Here is a 19,263-nt window from a genome sequence, read left to right as displayed (position 1 = left end):
ATTTCTTCTGGCATTTTCCTCCTCCTGCTTTACCTGCTGCTAGGCAAATTTATGTTTTGGGGTTTTTTTTTTTTTTTCTGTTATTTTTTAGCTAAAAATAGAGCCTCTGTCTGTCCTTCTGAAGCTCAGACACCGCTTCTTGCAAATGGCATTTTGCTCTGTCCACAAATAAGCACTGATGGAAGCTCTGCTGCTTTTCAGAGTTAAATAAATATTCCCGCTGAATCCTCACCTCCCTTTGTCCAGCTGAAGGCTTTTTCAGCATGTTTATTTTCTCTGAGCTCCATGGTGCTCTTGAATACATATAAAGTATTACCGCTGACCGTGGGGAATTTCAGCATGGCCCTTAATGGCATATTTGCATAGAGCTGTCGAAGCCCAGGCACACCTGGGCATCAGCACTTGGGAGGCTCCGGCGGTTTTATGTTAGCACCTAGGTCTTCCATTGGAGAAAAAAAAAGAGAAAAAAAAAAAAAAAAAGTGTATTAAGATAAGAAAGAAGAAGAAAATATCAACCTTGTAGGTAGTCCATAAAATTAAAGTTCAGATCTGTGCTGCTGTTCCCATGCTGTATTGCTGTAGTCCTGGCAGCAGAGCAAGACTCTTACTGTAGAATTAGGCTGTTAACATTCACATTGTGCTCGGGTTAAACTGTCTTTCAAGTTTTATCTGTCTGAACCTCGTTGATTCAGATTTGCAGGACATCATCAGCACAGCTTGGATTATGGTTGTGTCAGGAAGGTCCTTAGTGGGGGGCAAACACATGGTAAGAAATAGCCCCTGCACTGGAGCACCTTTAGAGAGAAGAGCTAAAAAAAAACGGGCACCCAGAGATGAAGTGATGTTCCCAAGGTTACCCTGACTGTCAGTGGCAGAGCATGGAGCTGGATCCTGAAGTGAGTAACCTGAGGCCCAGCACAGGGTCTCTCCCGGTGTTGTCTCCTGGTGTTGGTTAGGAAACCTGCTAGATTCTTATTTTGGTTTAATGTGAGAGGTAGTCCAGTGATAAGGTGAGGAGGAGTGGAATAAACCTCCGCCTTTTCCAGCTGGACTAACACGCTCTGAGGCTGGCATCTGGTGGCAATAATTTATTTGCAGGTTTCCTTTCAGATTGCTTTGTTTTCCATTCAGAGTTAAAATAATAAGAGTGAAATCGAGATAGCTTCTCATCCTGGCTATTATGTGAGAAAGAACAAATGAAAATACCCCGTCAGTCTCCAAGACTGCAAACATGCACTATGTGACCTGAAATTTCACGTTAAAACGATCTGTCTAGAGGGCTTCTCGCTGAGGAGGAGAACAATAAAGGACAGTGGTTTCATGTAACCTTCATGCATCCAAGCCCGATAACCACAGAGGCTCCAGAAGTGCAGTAATGGTCATGTCAGTTAATTTAAGTTGCCTGGGAGGAGTAGGGGCTGAGCTCAGAAATAGATCTTTTTCTCCTGGTATTTCTGCACTTTGGTAGGAAATGACGATTTTTGAGGACGATGCTGCTGTTGATTGAAGCTGAGAAAAGGAGCTTGATGGTAGAAACCAGAGTCTGGGTGTGCAGAGCCCACCCCGTCCCTCCAGTGCTGTAAGCAAAACCTTGGTGCATACGCAGCGGTGGGGCTGTGTCAAGTTCTCTAACCAAGTAATGGGGCCTTCCCTATGGGGAAAAACCTCAATAATTTAGTTGTTTGGGGTTTTTTTTTGTTTTGTCTTGTTTAAAAAAAGGCTGATTTGTACAGTAGGCCAGGCAAGGCAGCCTATTTGGCTTTTCCATCCTTTGGTCCTTGACAAGGTTGGGTCTGTCTGTGCCTTAGAGTTCTGTCCCCTCTGCCAGCGTGGCGACCGAGTGTGCTCCCATCTTCCCGGGGCACTTGATCCTGGCTTAAAAAAGGTGTTGCAGGCAATGGAAGGAGTTGCTTTATGAGGTGCCAGGGTGTAGCAAGGAGCCTGCATGTTAGCTTAGATGTGGTACCTAATTTTTTTTTTTTGAAGACAAACGTAACCTGAAATTGGATCTCCCCCCATTCATACGCAAGCAGCTTGTCGCTGAAGGGCAGGTTTAAGAAAACTGAAGTTTTGCTCTGCTTTTCCCCACTGTCCCTGCAGGGTCCCAGCCCTTCTTCTTTCATGGCCAGAGCTGGCACATTGCAGGCGGTGCCCGTTACTCTTCCCGCTTGCCCTCCTCTGCCGCTTTGAATAATTTATCTGCAGGAAACCCGTATTGCCAAGGCACCAGCCCGACACGTGCCAATCCCCTGGGAAAACTGTCAAAAAAAAAAGAAAAAAAAAAAAAAAGAAAGAAAAAAAACCCTCTCTGAAATTCACTTTGGTTGGAGGCAGGCTCCCAGCAATCAAATGTATTAGTCGTATTGTCGGCGTGCAGCGGCGGCATTAGCCAGCTCGCTCAGCGCACGCCGACGTTGAAAGGCTCATAAATGTAATGAAGTCCCTTTGACACCTGCTCCTCTCCACACTTTAAACGTGAGCCATTGGTCCGCAGGGAACCAGGGCTTTAAAAATAGAAATTATAGTAATTGTCTGCTGTGTTATTGGGAAGATTGTAATAAACGTGGAGCACAACACCGCGGTGCCAGAAGCTGAATGCTGACAGGACGCATAAATTGCTCCAGGTTTTGATTTTTTTTTTTTTTTCCCCCTCCCCTTCCCCCCCGCCCCATCTCCAATCTCCCCATCGAACAAATCACATAAATCATTGTGTGTTAGCGCTGCATTTCTGGAGAGTGGCAGTGGGAGGGAGAGAGGCACTCAGGGAAATTTCATCCTGCCTCTTTGAGGTGTTTTCAGTTGTGGTGCCCCATCGGCTGGGAACCTCCATCCCCTTTCCCTGCCTGCCCAACACCCCCCATCCCTCCTCACCACCCCCAAGCCTCAGCGGGGACAAGAGAGGCCCAGACCAAGCCGTGCATCCTTCCAGGGTGACGGGTGATGACCCCCAGCCCCTTCTGCTGATGCACAGGGGGATGAGGTGGCACGTACCACGTGTGCGCTGTCCCCACCGCCAGCACGCGCTCTGCATGTGTGTCCCTTCCTGCTCCTTGACTTGGGGGAGCAGCTGCTTGTGTCGCCCCTTCTTTTGGGGGTGCCAGAGGGTGAGCTGTGGTGCCCCTTCATTTTGGGATGGCACAGGAGCTGGCTACATCCCTCTCCAACCAGGACTTCTAGAGGATGCTTCAAAGAGAATTTGTTTTTATTATGTCAAATCCCACTTGGAAATGGCCCTTCCCGCTGCCTTTCCTCTCTCTTTCTCATTATCCCAGGAGGAAATGTCCCAGATGGTAACACCATAACAAAACCCAAAAGTCTTGTCCCTAACCTACCAGCCTATGGTCCACCTCCCTCTTGCACCCCGATCCTGCGTACCCCCTGGCATTCGCTGCAGAGAGAGCAGCTGTGTCACGGGCCAGACGTAAAACCACCTCTTTGACCACTTCTTCAATTTCGTTGACAAGTTTAACGAAATCCCACTTCTATTCCTCCGGCTCTGCCTTTTTGCCCTGCCGTGGAGGTTCCCTGCTCCCACCTCCAGGCACAGCCCAGTTCCAAAGCTCCCCCGGACACCGGGACACGGAGCCCACGCTGCACCCCAGAGGTGGCTGCACTTCAGCCTTCCGCTCCCTTGTAGCATGTTGTGATGTTTAATTAATATTAAGCACTTTGAAGTCCCTGATGTTACTTATTCATGCCCGTATTCCCCACAGACCCTCCTGTTTGATGTCCACATTGCTATTTAGATGCAACCCTCTTTGTCTCTAATTTAAGCGGAGAGGAGAGGTTGCTCTTTAGGGCACTACATGAAAAGTTGCCCTTCCCGGGCATGAAATCGGCTCGGCTGCATATTCAGAGATTTCTGAATACGCACTCGTTAACTCACCTGGGTGCTCACAGCACTTCCGTGGTGTAAATCCAGAAAAATCAGTTCTGCCCTTAACAACTGATATCTCAGATGCAGCTGTTTTCCATCACGGGCCATCACACCTGGGGGTTTGTCTCTCTGCAGTACCAACCAGCAGAGAGTCCTTGGTGTGTCCCAAGATGTGAGAATTAATTTAAGGTCGTTAAATTTGGGCACTGTGGGTTGAACAGTCAAATCAATGCAAGAAATCTCTTGTCTCAAAAACGCGGAAAAGCTTTCCCGGCCGCCCACGTATTTACACGGAGCAACAGCCACATGTGAGATTGTCCTTTAACAATAATTTTCGTGTTATCTTTCAACAATTATCTTTTCTTTCCATTCCAGATGAGTTTAGAAAATGACGATAAGAGAGCACGCACGCGATCGAAGTCTATCAGAGGTGAGCAGCTGGTTATCCCGCGGCGCAGGGATGTATAGACCTGAGCTCCCTGCACTTTGCTTGTTCCAAATAGGCTTTGATTTTTCAGGCCCAGGCTTAACTCTTTAAGTTACGCTCACTGCTCCCCACCTCCAACCCCACTGAAATTTGTCTGGCAACCTAGAAAACTCCCAACCATAAACCTTTACAGGTCCTCATAATATTTAACCCTCGTTCCCTGCATCTGGGAGAAAGAAAACAAAATAAATTAAAAAAAAAAAAAAAAAAAAGCCCCTTTGCATGCTTTGCTTTAGGGGGATTGCAATCACTGGAGCTTCAGATCAGCTCCCGGGGCTTTCATCATGCACACTCTGCCAGTGGCTTTGAAGTTGCACATCTGAGAGTGCCTGGCAGAAATAGTGCAGGCTGGAGAAGCAAACAGGGCTGTCCCCTGGCAGGGACATGAGGACAAACGACTCGTTAATGCAAAATTTGATTGCTATTTGTTTTCCAACTTAAAAAAAAAAAAAAAGTGCAGGTCTTTCTTTGGGTGCGTTCTCTCTGGGAGGAGGTGAGGTGCACTGATACACCTCGGGTGCTCCCAAAGCCACGTGTAGTGGCTCCAGACTGGCCTCTCCAGTTTGGATCCCTTCTGTGGCCGTGGATTTGGAAATTGCAAAAGTGGCTGGAATTGAGGAACAAACGGGGCTGGCTGAAAAAAATGTGATGACTGCAGCTTCCCCCACACCACCATGCTGGACCGCTTTCCTTTATCCTGACCCACCTTTTTCCTTACTCTTTCCAGCATCTGCATCTTTTAAAACCAAAACACAACCCATATGCTGCCAATTGTGCTGAATCGAGCTCAGATATTTGTGTTTCATCGCTTTGTTGCACGTACATAAAGGTGCTCACTCGGGTTGCTAATGACAGGCGCCCTGATTCTATTTATTTTCTCACACCCTGCCTTCCCCACAGTTGAATCTGGGTTTCTTGATGTGAAAAGGTAATTTATTGCGCACACCCTGAGACTTGCCACTGCCTCCAGTTTGTTGAAGCTTGTGAGTCATCCCACCGGGAGCTGGATCCCGGGAAACCCAATTAGCTCAAACAAATTGAGCAAACGTGTTATGGTTTTTAGCCTGGGCAAATTTAGACTTGTGTTGTGGGTTTTTTTTTTCTCCTGATTATCTGGATTCCTGGCTGGATGTAAGGTTTCAGCAGTGATGTGATGCTGTTGTATGTTGTTATTGTAAGCAGTGAGAAGTCCTCTTATTCACAAGTGGGGAATAACCCCTGAAACCCCTAAAAACTATTGTTTACCCTAAAAGCCAAGTCGCACATCCCCTACCATGTGTCTGAGCATGGGCAGGGGCTCCCACGTCAGTCTGGTGTGACAAGGGGAGGAGAAGAATATGCTTGTGCCTATTGATATGTAGGAGGTAAATGCGGCCACTGCAGCAAAACAGTAGTGAACAGTGCAAAAGGTAGCCAAGAAGCATATTTTAAAGGCAAACATAGAGAAAGTGTGAGAAAACGTGGTCTTTACTTGAAAGGGTTTGAGTCATATGCATGCATATCAGTACAGCTTCACCGACTTTAAAGTCCTCATGTATTTAGAGAGAGAGGGGTAGTCCCCGAAGCTGCTGGCACGAACTCACGTGCTTGAAATTAAGCACAGGCCTGAGGATTTACAAGGCAGGATTATGATTTACTACAGGCTGGCTTAAAATGAATGACGGCAGGATAGATTTGCCCTGTCTTTCCCAAATGGAATGTCTGAAGAGGCAATAGAAACCCAGCTGCAGGCAGGAGAGCATCCCCCAGAGAAGGGGGATGTCCCGGGAGGGGCTGGGCACCCCTTGTGGTGTTTTTGACCTTGTGTTTGTTTCCATTGCTGCATCCTGCCCCTTCACCCAGTGCCCACGGAGCTCATCGGCCAGGAGGTGAGGTAAGGACCCTGCTCCTCCTCGGTGGTGGGAGGGAGGGGAGGCCCCGTGCTGGGACTGGTTTGGGCAGAGCCCCACAGCTCCTTACAGGCTTGGGAACCTGCGAATCCCTGGGACTAATGGGGTGGAGGTCTTGCTGCGCGGCTTCTATTGGTGGGCACCTGGTTGTGTCCGAGTCCTCAGGGCACCACTTAACAACCCACATTAAGAGGAACCACAGGAGTTAAAGGGATGAAAACACGAGCTCTGGATGGATCACATTAGACCGAAGATCCTCCAGCAATCCGCTGTCCCACCCCAGATCTAAACCCCGGCACAACCTGATACCCACGTTGTGTGTTGCAGGATCATTAGGGACAACATCCTACTAACCAGAGTTTCTTTTCTGTATATTTTACATCCTCTTGCTGCCCCAAGACAATGTTGTGTCCCATCACTTCTCGTGCCAGGTGCTCCTGCACGGCCCTATGTCCCCCGTTGAGTCACCGAGGTCCTGTTGTCACTCATTTAGCAGCACTGGCATGGGAACAGCAGCAGCCAAAAGAGCCGGAGCGAGCCTCTGCAGCCCTACAGAGCTCCTCATTATAAATAACAGCCTCCCCCATCTCTAAGCTCCCTTTAAACCTCGCACAAGGGCTTACGCAAGAGGTAGGAGTCTTTAACCTGGACAGGCGCTAATAGCAGGGGCTGCCTTTCCTCGCAGCCTCCCCTTAGAAAGCCGTGTGTGTCAAAGAGTAATTGGACCTTAACCAGCCCAATTTCAGAGCATTTCTGCTCCTCCGCTCTCCTATTACTCTGGAGAGACGGGAGGAGCGAGCGGCAGGCATGCCACTTCTCCAACTTTTATTGCTGAACACTTGAGTGGAGGTGGTAATTGGAGCAGGTGACATATATAAGGGGCAGGACAGAGTGCTCCACAAAGCCATCTCTGCAGCTGTCACCTAATTGCCTGAATAACTGGACGATTAATCGACTAATTGGAAGCAGGGCATCGTCTGCATAACAATAAGAGGCCCTTTTGTCAAGCTTATGAAGGTTGTGGAGAGGGGGAGAGCAGGTCGGTGTGGTGGCTCTTGCCGGGAAGGAGAGAAGCTTTAAGAGACCTCAAAGTCCCTTTTCCCTTTTGGGATTCCTGCCAAAATACGTGAAACCTCCTCGGAGGAGAAGAGGGATGAGAAAGCCCGGCCCAGAGCAGGCCGAGCATCACCTCTGTGCTGGTGCTCTTTAAATGGATTAAATGGACACAGAGACATCCCAAATCACCACCTGCTTCGGAAAACCTCGATGCTGAACCACTTGGCTCCTTCCTATTTACTTTTTTAATGCAGGCTTCATTTCACCACATCAAAAATGGGGTGTGTGTGGGGTGAGCGAATCGGTTTTAATCAATTCAGGAAAGCTTATGAAAGCTTGTGCATCTTCATCAGAGCGGCTCTTGTTTCCCACTGAATAAGGCCTTTTTATTTTTAAGGCAAGGCACTGGTATCATAAACACTGCTCTGTCTCTCGGCGTGCAGTCACTTAAAGTGTGTCTGGGACTGCTCAGGACAGAGCAGCCTCAGTCATGACTGAGGGCAATTAAAATTAAATAGACTTTCAAATCATCAGCAGAGGGAGCAGCGAAGGGGGGGAGATCGCTCCTCCAATTCCATCTCAGCGGAACGAGATCTTTTTACACATGTCCTCGAAGTGATGCCCCCCGGCAGGCAAGACCCCAGGCGTGGCGGGGCTCGGGTTGTGTGTGTGTGTGCTGAAAAAGCTGGGACACCCCCCCAAGGCGATGGAGTTGGAGGATGCTCAGCGTTGAGGGTAGAAAGCAGGCGGTGAGCAGAGGACACAGCAGGAAGGGGGGACTTTGTCTTGGGGGGGGGCAGGAGGTGCAGCTTACACCCACGCCTCCTCTAGAAAGCCATGTGCCCTTAAGGGACATGTTGCCATCGTTTACTCTCTTAGCATTAGCTTTGCTAAGCTAAAGCAAGTCGGTCTCCCTGAAGGAAGGTTTCTTACTCTCCTGACAGTTCAGCAGCACTTTTCTGTCCCGGTTTTGGGTTGAATTATATTCTTTGAACACAGCGATCTGACTTGTGCACGGTGTTCTGGGGAGTTGAGCCATTAATAACCCGCCGGTGCACCCAGAGCTACTGCATCCATTAGTGCACTCGGATCCTCCTTATCCCGAGCTTTCCGCAAGGGCTGAGCTCTCTGCTGAGAGCAGAAATTCTGAGTCCCTAAAGCCTGATTTGGCACTTGGTACTATTTAATGTTGTCCCATGTCTTTTACTCCAAGAATAACAGGCTGGCCAGATCCCCTCTGGGCTGGTGATACCTTCTCCCTTTGCACTGTCATCAAGAGATTTCATTAGCGCTTCCAACTTCCCAGGCTGAGGGTGATGCGGTGCTAAATGAGGTTATTAATCCTACACGACTCCAGCATTCCTCAGGCATCAGGCAAGTCACTTGGGCATCCTATAATCAATGCCATAATCTGGTTTTGCCAGAAAATGTTTGCTTTAATGCTTCTTATCTGGAGCCCTTATAGCTCCTGGAGCTGGGACTAATTACCCCCGCAGGGGAGGCGTGCAGCCCCACGCTGAGGGATGCAGCGAACAGGCTGCATCGCTGCAGCCCACGGCAAAGGCAGCGGCGGCTACAAGAGCTGCCCAGAGCTCCCTGGAAGTCTTTAACTCATCCTCTACTGCAGAGCAGCAGGAACAAATCCAGGGATTTGGGAGATCTGGTCACTTAAATCCCACCTGTTCCCCCAAAAGTGAGGCTCTGAGGTGCTTTTGAGGAGTTTTGTCCTGCTGATCTCCACCCAACGTGCTCTGGCTCAAACCTTCTCGATCCACTCCCAGCCTGCTCCTTCCAAAAAGCCACCCATTTTCTTAGGGAAAGGAACCCTCAGTTCCCTGATAAGCCATCAAATGAGTGAAAAGCCCACGTTTTCCTCCTGGGCCAGCGAAAAAGAGAATTGAAGAGTAGCAGTGGGGAGGCAGCGTGCAGTAGTTGTCTGCTTTTTAGAAGCTTGCTCTTACACATGCAAATCTTTAATTAAACATAATCATAAAACTATAATGAACCGTTCATCTAATTAAATGGGGTGAGTCATTTCATTAATTTTTAGCAAACTGCAAGGCTGCTCTCCTGCCCTCCTCACTTGGAATTCAAAGGGACAAGCTGAACCATTTGAGGGAAATTATCTTTCCTTTTGCAGTTATTTTGTTCCTTGTGCACAGGACCTGTTTAACTGACCATAGTTTATATACTTTTAATTAAAAATGAATTCTCTGAGTCCTATTGCTGTCGTTGACGGTTGCTTGTTTCCCTCTCAAGCTGTCCAACCCCAGGCTGTAACGGCTCAGGACACATCCGTGGAAAGTATGCAAGACACAGAAGGTGAGGCTGGGTTGGAGGCGGTGGGGATGGAAAAATGCGAGCAAGAAACCCAAAGGCAGATGCTCACTGGAGAGAGGCTGGTTCAGAGCAGCAACCCAACTCACCTGCCCCAAATCTGCCTGCCAACAAGCCTATTTCTGTCTCTCCATCAGCCTGTGAGGGATTCTGGGGGATCTACTTCACCAGGCTGACAGTAGCCTTCCCGCAGACCCCAAACCATGGCACGGTACCTGGCTCAGGTGCCTGAGGTTGGTGGGGGCTGTTGGCAGGCAGAGATTTTGGTCTGCTCAGTGCCTCTGTGGCCAGGGAGGGGAAAGGAGAGCGTGCTGCCTGCCTCGGAGGCCACACCAGCCTGGACTGATGGTTTTCACCACTCCTTAACGGTGAAATCTGAGCAGTTGGTGGACATGCCCCAGGGCCTGGTTCTTCATCCCCTGCCTAGTTTCATGGTGGCACTGGTGGCCATCACCAACAGTGGTGGTGGGAGCTGTGGGTCCTGCTGGTCCCTGGGACAACAACTGCCCATGGGCCAGACTGCTGGAGTGAGCCCAGCATCCTTGCGCTGGCTTCTGAGAAAAGTTGACATAGTTGCACAAAGTCAAGGTCTGAGGGCAGATCTTCCAGCCATGAAGGGTTAAACAAGCTAAAAATCTGGGCTGCTGGATGATATCTTTTTCTAGTACTTGTGTATTTGTCCCACTTGCCTTTGTCTAACTGGTTCAATGTTGTAGCCGTGCCTTTCTCACTCAGCCATGCCTCCTCTCTGCTCCTTGATCCCATCTGCAGTTTACAAAGCTGCCCTCTAGCAAAGAAGAGGAAACTTCAGGATGCGGAGGCTGAACATCTGGTGTCGAAGAGAAAATCCCATCCGCTCAAGCTGGCCTTAGATGAAGGCTACAACGTCGACAGCGACGGCAGCGAGGAGGCCGAGGCGAAGGAGGAGTCTGGCTCCGATGAGTCGGAAGGGACGCTGGAGGAGGACGAGGCAGAGGCGGTGGAGCAGGAGGAGACCCGCAGCCCTGAGCCGGCAGAAGGTGCTTCATCATTATTGATTGTAGAGCTGTGTTCTGCAGATGAAAAAAAAAAGGGCAGGGAGTGTTAATAACCAGGAGTTATAGCTTCTCTGAATTATGTACAGGATGGGTCCTTCAATTATTGCGTTTGGTGGAAGCACAACGGCAAAGCTCTTGTTAAGCTGAGAGGGGATACGTACAGATTGTCTCCGGTGTCTTAAAAATGAGAGTTTTTCCATCAGGGATGCTCCCTGGGGAAGGACCCATGGAGGGCACAGAGGAGCTCACTGCCTGGCTCAGATGGCAGAGGGGAAGGCAGCCGGGGTCCCGCATCGGTGCCTCGAGGGGCTCGGCTGCCTTCCCCGGCTGCCATCCCAGAGCAGGAGTGCCAGGCAAACGAGCCGGGGGTCCAGCTCCCGGCTTTGCAGCCCCCGGTTTGGGGAGTACTGACTGGGAGAGAGGGTTCCAGATGGCTGCTGACAGCGGGGGGCTGGGAAGCCACGAGCATCTGAGCCCCGTGAAAGCTTCCACATGGAAATCTCCTTTCTACCTGCCATTCCCAAATGCAATAAATCAGGCTGCTCCAGGGGTATAACAGCCAGGCTCTGGTTTCAATTAAGCTTAAGTAAGATAAAGAGATGTTTACGAGCTTACATAATTACTTTATTTTCCTTCTCTCTTCTTTTCTTGTTGTCCTTTTTTTCTTTCTTTTTTCTTCTCCTCCTCTTTTTTCTTTTCCTCCTCTTTTTATTCTTTTCCTCCTCTTTCTTCTTTTCCTTCTCCTTTTTGTCTTTTCCTCCTTTTTTCTTTTCCTCCCACTTTTTTTTTTCTTTTTTCTTTCTCCCCTTCTCTTTCTTTTCTTTCATTCCCCCCAAACTCAGAGAGAAGCCCAGCAAAATCAACCCATTATGGACAAACCCCAGCAACAAGTACGTCTGGGCCCAGCAAGGCCAACTATAGCAGCTATCAAGAAATAATCGCCAACTCTCTCCTAAACCTAGGCCAAATAGCGGAGGAGACCCTCGCCATCGAAGGGCAGCTGCCTGAAGCTGAGCTGCAGGTCTCCAAGCCACCATCCAACGTTGTGCACTTGGTCCATGAGGATGCGGGAGAGGAGTTAGTGGAGGAGGAATGCGACAAGGAGATCATCATCCAGACGGAGGATGCGGAGGAGGTCATCGAGGTCACCAGCGAACGCAGCAGTGAGTTGTGTCCAGAGCACCGGGACGACGCTAACTGTGAGGAATCCTGCAAACTGCAGAAGGCTGAAGCAGAAGAAGAGGATGAGGAGGATGAGGAGGAGGATGAAGATGATGATGAGGAGGAGGAGGAAGAGGAGGAGGAGGAAGAGGAAGAAGAAGAGGAGGATGAAGAGGAGGAGGAGATGGCTCCTGAAGTGATCTGCGAAGAAGCTCCTCACACTTCTCAGGACACCCAGAAAAGCCACTGTGAAGGGCAGTTCAGCCCGAAGCCCGAGTACTCGGTCATCGTGGAGGTCCGGTCAGACGACGACAAAGACGACGACGCCCGCTCCCAGAAATCGGCGGTGACCGACGAGTCAGAGATGTACGACATGATGACGAGGGGGAACCTGGGGCTGCTGGAACAAGCCATTGCGCTGAAAGCCGAGCAGGTGAAAATCGTGCGGGAGCCCAGCCGGCTGCCAGGAGAGCACGTAAAGCACTTCCAGGTGGATGAGAAACAGAGCAAACCGCTGGACAGCATCCGAAAGAGCTACTACGGCAAAGGTACGGGGACGAGCCTTCGGGTCTCCTTCCCTCCCATCCACAGTGAAAGAGCTGAGCTTCTCTGCTCAGCATCCCGTGATAACTGGGCTGCTGCGGGGTTTCACAGCCCACAGAGGGAATTGAGCCACAAATCCTCAATGCCCCGAGGGATGGGGATATCCTACATGTCAACAGTGAATGCACAAAGTGATAGTGTCCTCTACATCTCAGCAGGGAAATTGCCTGGCTAAATTGCCTGTTGGCCTTGAAAATCTCAGCCTGAGCAGTGGGGCTAGTTTAAAATTTAAGTGGGCTTTAAAGTAGTGGTAGGAGTCTGGCCACAGCAAGGGACTTGGCAGGGGGTGCAGAGTCCCCCTGGTGCTGAGCCGGGCTGCCTGCTCGGTCAGTGTGAGTGTTTCCGTGCTCCTAGCAAGGTTAGTTACTCAAATTGCTTTGTTGATTTTAATTTTTGAAACTTTCAGTGTTACAATTTCGCCTTCAGGAAAAAATAAACCTCCAGATCCAAAGGTTTGTCCCCGTTTGACTGGAGAAGTGGTGGGAAGCATCCGTGGCAATTTTTTCCCTCCTTTCCACCTCTTTCCCTCTAAATCTTCTAATCTGCGTCCCACCGCCCTTTCCCCACAATCCTTAGATCCCTCAAGACCCGAGAAGCGAGAAATCAAGTGTCCGACTCCTGGCTGCGATGGGACTGGCCACGTCACGGGACTCTACCCTCACCATCGCAGCCTCTCTGGTTGTCCGCACAAAGACAGGATCCCTCCCGAGAGTGAGTACATGGCGGGATAACAAGGGTCACTTAAATTAGTCTGAAGCCTTATTTCCTCGGGGGAATTTCACACCTGATGGGTAGAGCTGTCTCAAGGCCAATGGGCACTCAAATACTCCCAAATGATGTGTATTTTATCACTGAGTCCCTAGCACAGGCCTGATGTTAATCCTTGGGGTCTGACAGAGTTTCTGGCATGGGATGATGCTTTTCCAAGTTGTTCTGGGATGTGTCTGTCCACTGAAGTGTTGCTGCTCTTCGTGGGAAACGTTATAGAGATTACTAAGAAGTCCTACCCTTCTTAAAGATTTTTAGCACCATCCTGTGGAGAATAAGGTCCCTTCTGTGAAAATCAAAGAGGTGCTTTAAAAATGACTGCCCACCTCCAGAGGTGTGTAAAGCAGTTCCCATCTTTACACTGAATGTCGGATATTTTTTCCGGTTTGGGATATCGTGTGGGGAAGAAGGGGAAACTGTTCTTTCTTGCTGTCCAGATGTGCTGAAGGTGTTGCTGTACAGCAAAGGAGAGGAGTCATTCAGGATGTGCAGAATAGCTGAGTCTCCTTCTATACTCTCATCGCTGTAAAACTCACAAGGTGCTATACCAAGATTCGTCTATTCCACAAAAATTATTTATCATCATCATAACAAATTTTTATATATATATAGATATATATGCATAGAGAGATGTTTTATTTTTACCTCTCTGCCAGCATCCTAAATAGCTTTCCCTGTAAATATACATAAAAATCAATGTTGTATGTTTATGATAATGGCATAATAGACAAAAAAAAAAAAAAAAGCGCCCTTCCTTATCAGTAATTTCAAAGGTTGCAGACCTGCCATAAACACAGAACTGCAGGAAACAAGGAGAAAGTACAGCTATCTTCACACAAGCTTGAATGCAAGAAAAAAAAATAAATTAATAAATAACTAACACAGGCTGTGTGCTTTAGAAAAGCTTGCAAATCAAATTATTTTCTTTACTTTTAAGGTCAGCGCTGCAGGAAGCAATAATCCTGAAGATTAAAATTAAAAAAAAAAAATCAAACAGACTAGTCCTAAGGATAAAAGCAGAGATACAACTTCAATCACTTAAAACTACCTGAAATTGGGAGACCTGGCTCCAAAAGGGTGGTGGGCGGGAGGGGCTGGATGGGGGAAACGGGATTGTAATCAGCAAACGAGGAGAAAGCCCAAGCTGTGTGCAGAGATGCTAATCTAGTGCTGACCTGAGCACTGCTGCCTTGTAAATCTTTTTTTTTTTTTTTTTCTCTATGCAGACGAATTCTAATTACAGCATTTCACGTTCCCTGATTTCTAGGAAACCAGCGTACAAGACTTGATGATTTTATCTTTCTTTTTTCTTTTTCCTCTGATTTTTTATCAAGTTGTTTTTGCTTCCCTTCCCCTCTCCCCTTCCCCTTCTTGCTCCAAAGTCTTGGCCATGCACGAGAACGTGTTGAAATGCCCCACGCCAGGCTGCACAGGACAGGGTCACGTCAACAGCAACCGCAACACGCACAGGAGGTACCAGCTTCAACTTCTTCTCCGTAACGGCCAGGGCAAGGACGGCAGCAGGGCAACCATCCCCAAAAGCCTTTACTCTTGCGCTGAGGGATGGCGCAACTAAGATGGGTGACCCTGAGACAAAGAATAATATAGGAAAGCAAGACAGGGCAGTGATTTCTGGCTGGGCAATAGGGTGGGGAAATGCTTCCAGGCTCTCAGGTGGGACTACAGAGGGGTAGGTGCAGGTGGGTGGTCACAGAAGAGATGTTCGGCACTAGGGAAGCAGAGGGTGCCCGGTGAGGCTGACTGGAGGGTGATGTTTGTGTTTGGCAGCGCGGCACTGAGCAGGATTTCTAAGAATTTCCGCAATATTTAAGCTGAAATTATTGATGAGCTGGGAATTTAGGTCCTCTTGGTGTAGGATCTCAGCCCAGGTGTGGTCAGGAGAGGACAGGACAGCGTTCTGGGAGCTGTAGTTATACCCCGTACTCTGGCTTCGCTTAAACTCGAGCACTTTGACAAATGAAAAGGCCGCAAGCGGATGGGATGGTGCGCTTAAAAGCTAGAAACCTTCCAAAAAGCCAGAGTAGCTTGTGCTACAGGCACGCGCTCATGAATTTATGATTTACCATTCGTTGCACTTGAGCTTAATTGGCAGAGAACAACACCTCTGTGAACACTGATGCGTTTGCAGGCACGAGGTGAGTCTGTGTTGTTACTCGTTCAGCCATGGAGGAAGCTGCTGGATGCTTTGTTGTAGCCGTAGCTGCTAGAGAAAACTTAGGGAAAGCTGCTTGGTTAACTGAGAAGCTCGGTTTGGCGCAGGCAGCAAGCGAGCGCCGTGAGAATGAGGTGATCCACTGGTGTTAGCGGGTTATGGAGCCAGCTTCGGGCACAGTGGCTTGGGCTGAGACCCGGTGGGGTCAGAGCCCTGAATTTCACATGGGGCTGAGCTGGGGTTCCCTCGGTGCTGGCTGCTCCGGTGATGAAGGTGTCTGTGATGGCTTGGGGTTGGCTGGGAGCATGCAGGCTCTACTTGTGAGGGGTTTTTACCTTCCCTGAGCAAATCGACAGAAGAGCCAAGCTGTCCCAAAGAGGCAGAGCCAGGCTCACGTGTAGAGCGTGTGTGTCAAAAGCCATTCCAGCCCCCAACCTCCCCCAGGCACTGGCGGCCAGTGTACATCAGAAGTGCAAATGTTTCCCTGCAAGTGCCTCTCAGAAGGCTCCTTTCAAACGGCCCCTGCAAAAGAGCCAAATAAATACAAATCAAAAATGCCATTTAACTGCTAAAACCACTCAAAGAAACCAGTCCGTCCCCTTCTGCCCCTGCTGTGCTCAGCCCGGGGGAGCTGTCTTCTTGATCCACCTCCCGGCCCTGGGGATGCTCCTGGAGAGATCTGGTACTTGATGTTTGGCTGCTTTGCTGCTTGCCAAGACTAAATGTAAGCTAGGATAATTATAATTAAAAAAAAAAACCTTTAAATGTGAAGAGTTTTCTCATGGGCTCAGTTCAGCTCTGAGTCCCTGAAATGAAGATTTTCATGCTCATCCCTCATGCTTGGTTTCCTTCTCTCTCTCTCTTTTTTTTTTTCTCCTTCTTTAAAAAAAAAAAAAACCAAAACCAAACCAACCTCCCACAGTTTATCTGGGTGCCCCATTGCTGCTGCTGAAAAATTAGCCAAATCGCATGAAAAGCAACAAACCCAGTCTGGTGATCCTTCAAAGACCAGCTCCAATTCTGACCGGATCCTCAGGTAAAGGAGCCCGCGGAGCCCAGCGCCGCGGAACCGCGCTGCCCCAGCCCTCCCCGTGCCGCCACGCTCGCAAGAGCAGCCGTCACGGCTCCCTCCGGCTGTATCTTGATACTGCTGAGTCCTGTTATTATGATCATAGGTCTCGCCAAGGTGGGGAGATATTTAATTGATGATCCCAGGGAGGGCATTGAGGACAATGAATTGCTTCTGTAGCATCAATTAATGCCGAGGCTACAGGCCAAAGGGTTTTACCAGTGCAGCAGAAGGCATTTGTGCCGATTGCTCTGCAATGCAAACTGCCAGAGAATGATGGTTATTATATTAGCATTATAAGTAGGGTGGGCTCAAGGAGGGGGAGGAGGAGAATTAGGCTACATGTAAATCACTCGATGGCACTTTCGTGTAAGCCCACCCGCTTTTCTTCCTTAGCCCGCGCGGTTTAGAGGAGAGAAACCTGCCACTCATTTCCAAGCCAGTCGCATTTATTTTGTTATTTCACCCGTCTCTATTTTCCCGGGAGAAAGGGCTGTCTCACATTAAGGATGTCCCTGATAGATGCTGGCTTCCGTAGCTGATGTGATTCATGAGGCTACAGATGGATTGTAATATGGTTAGTTATTTTGCAACGAGAGCAGGATAAAAACCGCAGTACAAGCCCTGAGCAGCACTCCCACAAAGACATCAAGGTCTGATTAATTTATTTATTTGCTCCCCAGGACTGCGGAGCACCCCAGTGCACGGTGCTTTGGAAAGGCCATTTAGGGTGATTACTTATTTATTTGCAGCGGAGCCCGCGCCGGGCGCAGAGCGCTCTCAGCGCATCACGAGGACGGTCCATGCTCCAAGGAGCTCCCGCTCCGAGGACTCGCTGGTGGAAAGAGGTCACGGGAAGGAGAATAACAATAGGCCATTTATATACAATTTATATGCAAGACAAATTGATTCATGATAGGCAGCCCGGCAGAAACGGATCTTTAAGAGGGACTCTGCAGGCAGGGGAGAGGCCCTGGTGCCTTTGCAATGAACCTGCAGGAGGGAGCGGAGGTAAATTGGGGTCCTCATGCCTTCGTGTGCCAACCCGTGTCATGGGTCCCAGAAGTGATGCCCAAGTTTCTACTGCTGTTGGAAAATGTCGCCACACCACAGCAGCCTGCGAGAATATTGTTCTGCATGAGAGCGAAACCTCTGTGTTTTGCCTAAAAAGAGAAAAAGGGGGGAAAAAATAAAAAAAGAAATCTAAAAGACTCAAACCAGATGCAGACTTGGTGAAGGAGAGCAAAAGGGCTGTCGCTGCCTCCTCTTCCCCAGGAACCCCTTGGGGACAAGGTGCAGCTATGTGTCCCCATCGTGTCCAGTCCCCTCCCAACAAACATCTTGTCAAGGAAAAGAGAAATCACTGTTGCTCGTTGTTTCATCCTCAGGCCTATGTGCTTTGTGAAGCAACTGGAGATCCCTCAGTACGGAAGCTACCGGCCCAACATGGTCCCAGCAACCCCCCGGGCCAACCTGGCCAAGGAGCTGGAGAAGTACTCCAAGGTCACCTTCGATTATGCAAGTTTTGATGCTCAGGTTTTTGGCAAACGCATGCTTGCCCCAAAGATTCAGACTAGCGAAACCTCACCTAAAGCCTTTAAATGTAAGTCGGGAGCAGGGGTGGGCTGGGTTTTGCATTTTCTGCCTTTCTCGGCGTGTTGCGAGGCTCTTGGGATTGTGGCTTTGGGGTGATGGGAGACTCGGGGCCAAGTCGCTGGATCCCTCCTGCTGCTGTGAAGCAGGGGGAGAAAAGGGGGTGGGGGAGGCTGAGATGGGTCCTGTGGCGTGTACGTGCTGGAGAGAGGAGCCCGTGGCTGCCAGTAAAGCTTTGCTTGGAGGAGAGTTGCTTTGGGAAGAATCGCATCGAGTGGTGGGAACATTAATCTGAGCGATGTCTCTAGGTGGGATAAGTTACACAGTTGTCCTCAGTCAGTCCCTGTTGCTTTGCAGTTCATATCTATTGATCTGTCTTTCCTCATCTAGCTAAATGGATTACAGTTTTCTTCTCTTCCATCTTATATATGACCCACTCCACCCATTTGTCTTCTCTGCCACGCTCTGCTCTCCAGCTCTGCTACCTATCCATCACCCACCTCCAATCTCCCAGCTCTTTCCCATCATAGCCACCCACCTCTGCTCTGGACCGAGGACCTTGGCCTGGTTACAAAACTCTGCAGCAGAAGTGTGGGTGCAAATGAAATGGTTAAATAAACCCTGAGGGGCTGGGCTGTCAGGAGCAGGAGGGGAGCCGTGTGGCGAGACAGCCTGCCGCAAACCGGTGTTAAATCTCCCTCTTCCCTTTGACACCAAGCATGCACCTGAAGACGTCTTTTTGAGGAGAAAAAAAAAAAAAAAGATTTAGTAGCCCACTTTGCGGAAGTCAGCAGCCTCAAGAGGGCTTTCTGTTTGGCTAATCCCGCTTCGACAATCCTGTTTAATCCTGATGCAGCTGCTCTCTAAAAAGTGCTCATACTTGAAAGCATCCCGGTTGTTGCACTACAATGGAAGTGCCCTTTATTACAGTACTAAATCTGTAAAGGATCAGACAATGAAATTGGATGGAGGCCAGAGAGCACAACTGCCACTGTCATCCTGGGTTAGGGCTGATGGAAAAGTAATTTGTTTCCCAGCACAAGTGATTCTCTTGCTGAATAGATTGTGTTATTTGCAATATTAGCAAAGAATTTTCAGGGTAATTGTACTGACAAAAATAATTCCAGCAGACCCACTAGGATAATCCTTTCTATTTTTTCTCATCACTTATTTTACTAATTTGCTGATTGCGAGTCTATTAGTGGTAGAAATA

General features: G+C 49.1%; 1 protein-coding gene across 9 annotated transcripts in view; it reads left to right on the top strand.

The window, feature by feature from the left end:
- Window positions 1-19,263, top strand: part of MYT1 (myelin transcription factor 1) — a 65,085-nt gene that overhangs the window by 24,067 nt on the left and 21,755 nt on the right. For 6 of the 9 annotated variants that reach the window (XM_074920663.1, XM_074920668.1, XM_074920666.1 and 3 more), the window contains exons 3-11: window positions 4,253-4,307; window positions 6,207-6,237; window positions 9,569-9,631; window positions 10,418-10,665; window positions 11,526-12,392; window positions 13,024-13,158; window positions 14,550-14,688; window positions 16,311-16,424; window positions 17,846-18,060. In XM_074920663.1, coding sequence (XP_074776764.1) covers window positions 4,253-4,307; window positions 6,207-6,237; window positions 9,569-9,631; window positions 10,418-10,665; window positions 11,526-12,392; window positions 13,024-13,158; window positions 14,550-14,688; window positions 16,311-16,424; window positions 17,846-18,060 — 1,867 coding nt within the window. The remainder of the gene's footprint in view (window positions 1-4,252; window positions 4,308-6,206; window positions 6,238-9,568; window positions 9,632-10,417; window positions 10,666-11,525; window positions 12,393-13,023; window positions 13,159-14,549; window positions 14,689-16,310; window positions 16,425-17,845; window positions 18,061-19,263) is intronic. The other 3 variants (XM_074920665.1, XM_074920670.1, XM_074920667.1) reach the window with 2 other exon arrangements.

Source organism: Athene noctua, chromosome 16 (genome assembly GCF_965140245.1).
Source record: "Athene noctua chromosome 16, bAthNoc1.hap1.1, whole genome shotgun sequence".
Taxonomy (NCBI): Eukaryota; Metazoa; Chordata; class Aves; order Strigiformes; family Strigidae; genus Athene; species Athene noctua.
This window is presented reverse-complemented; position numbering and strand designations above follow the sequence as displayed.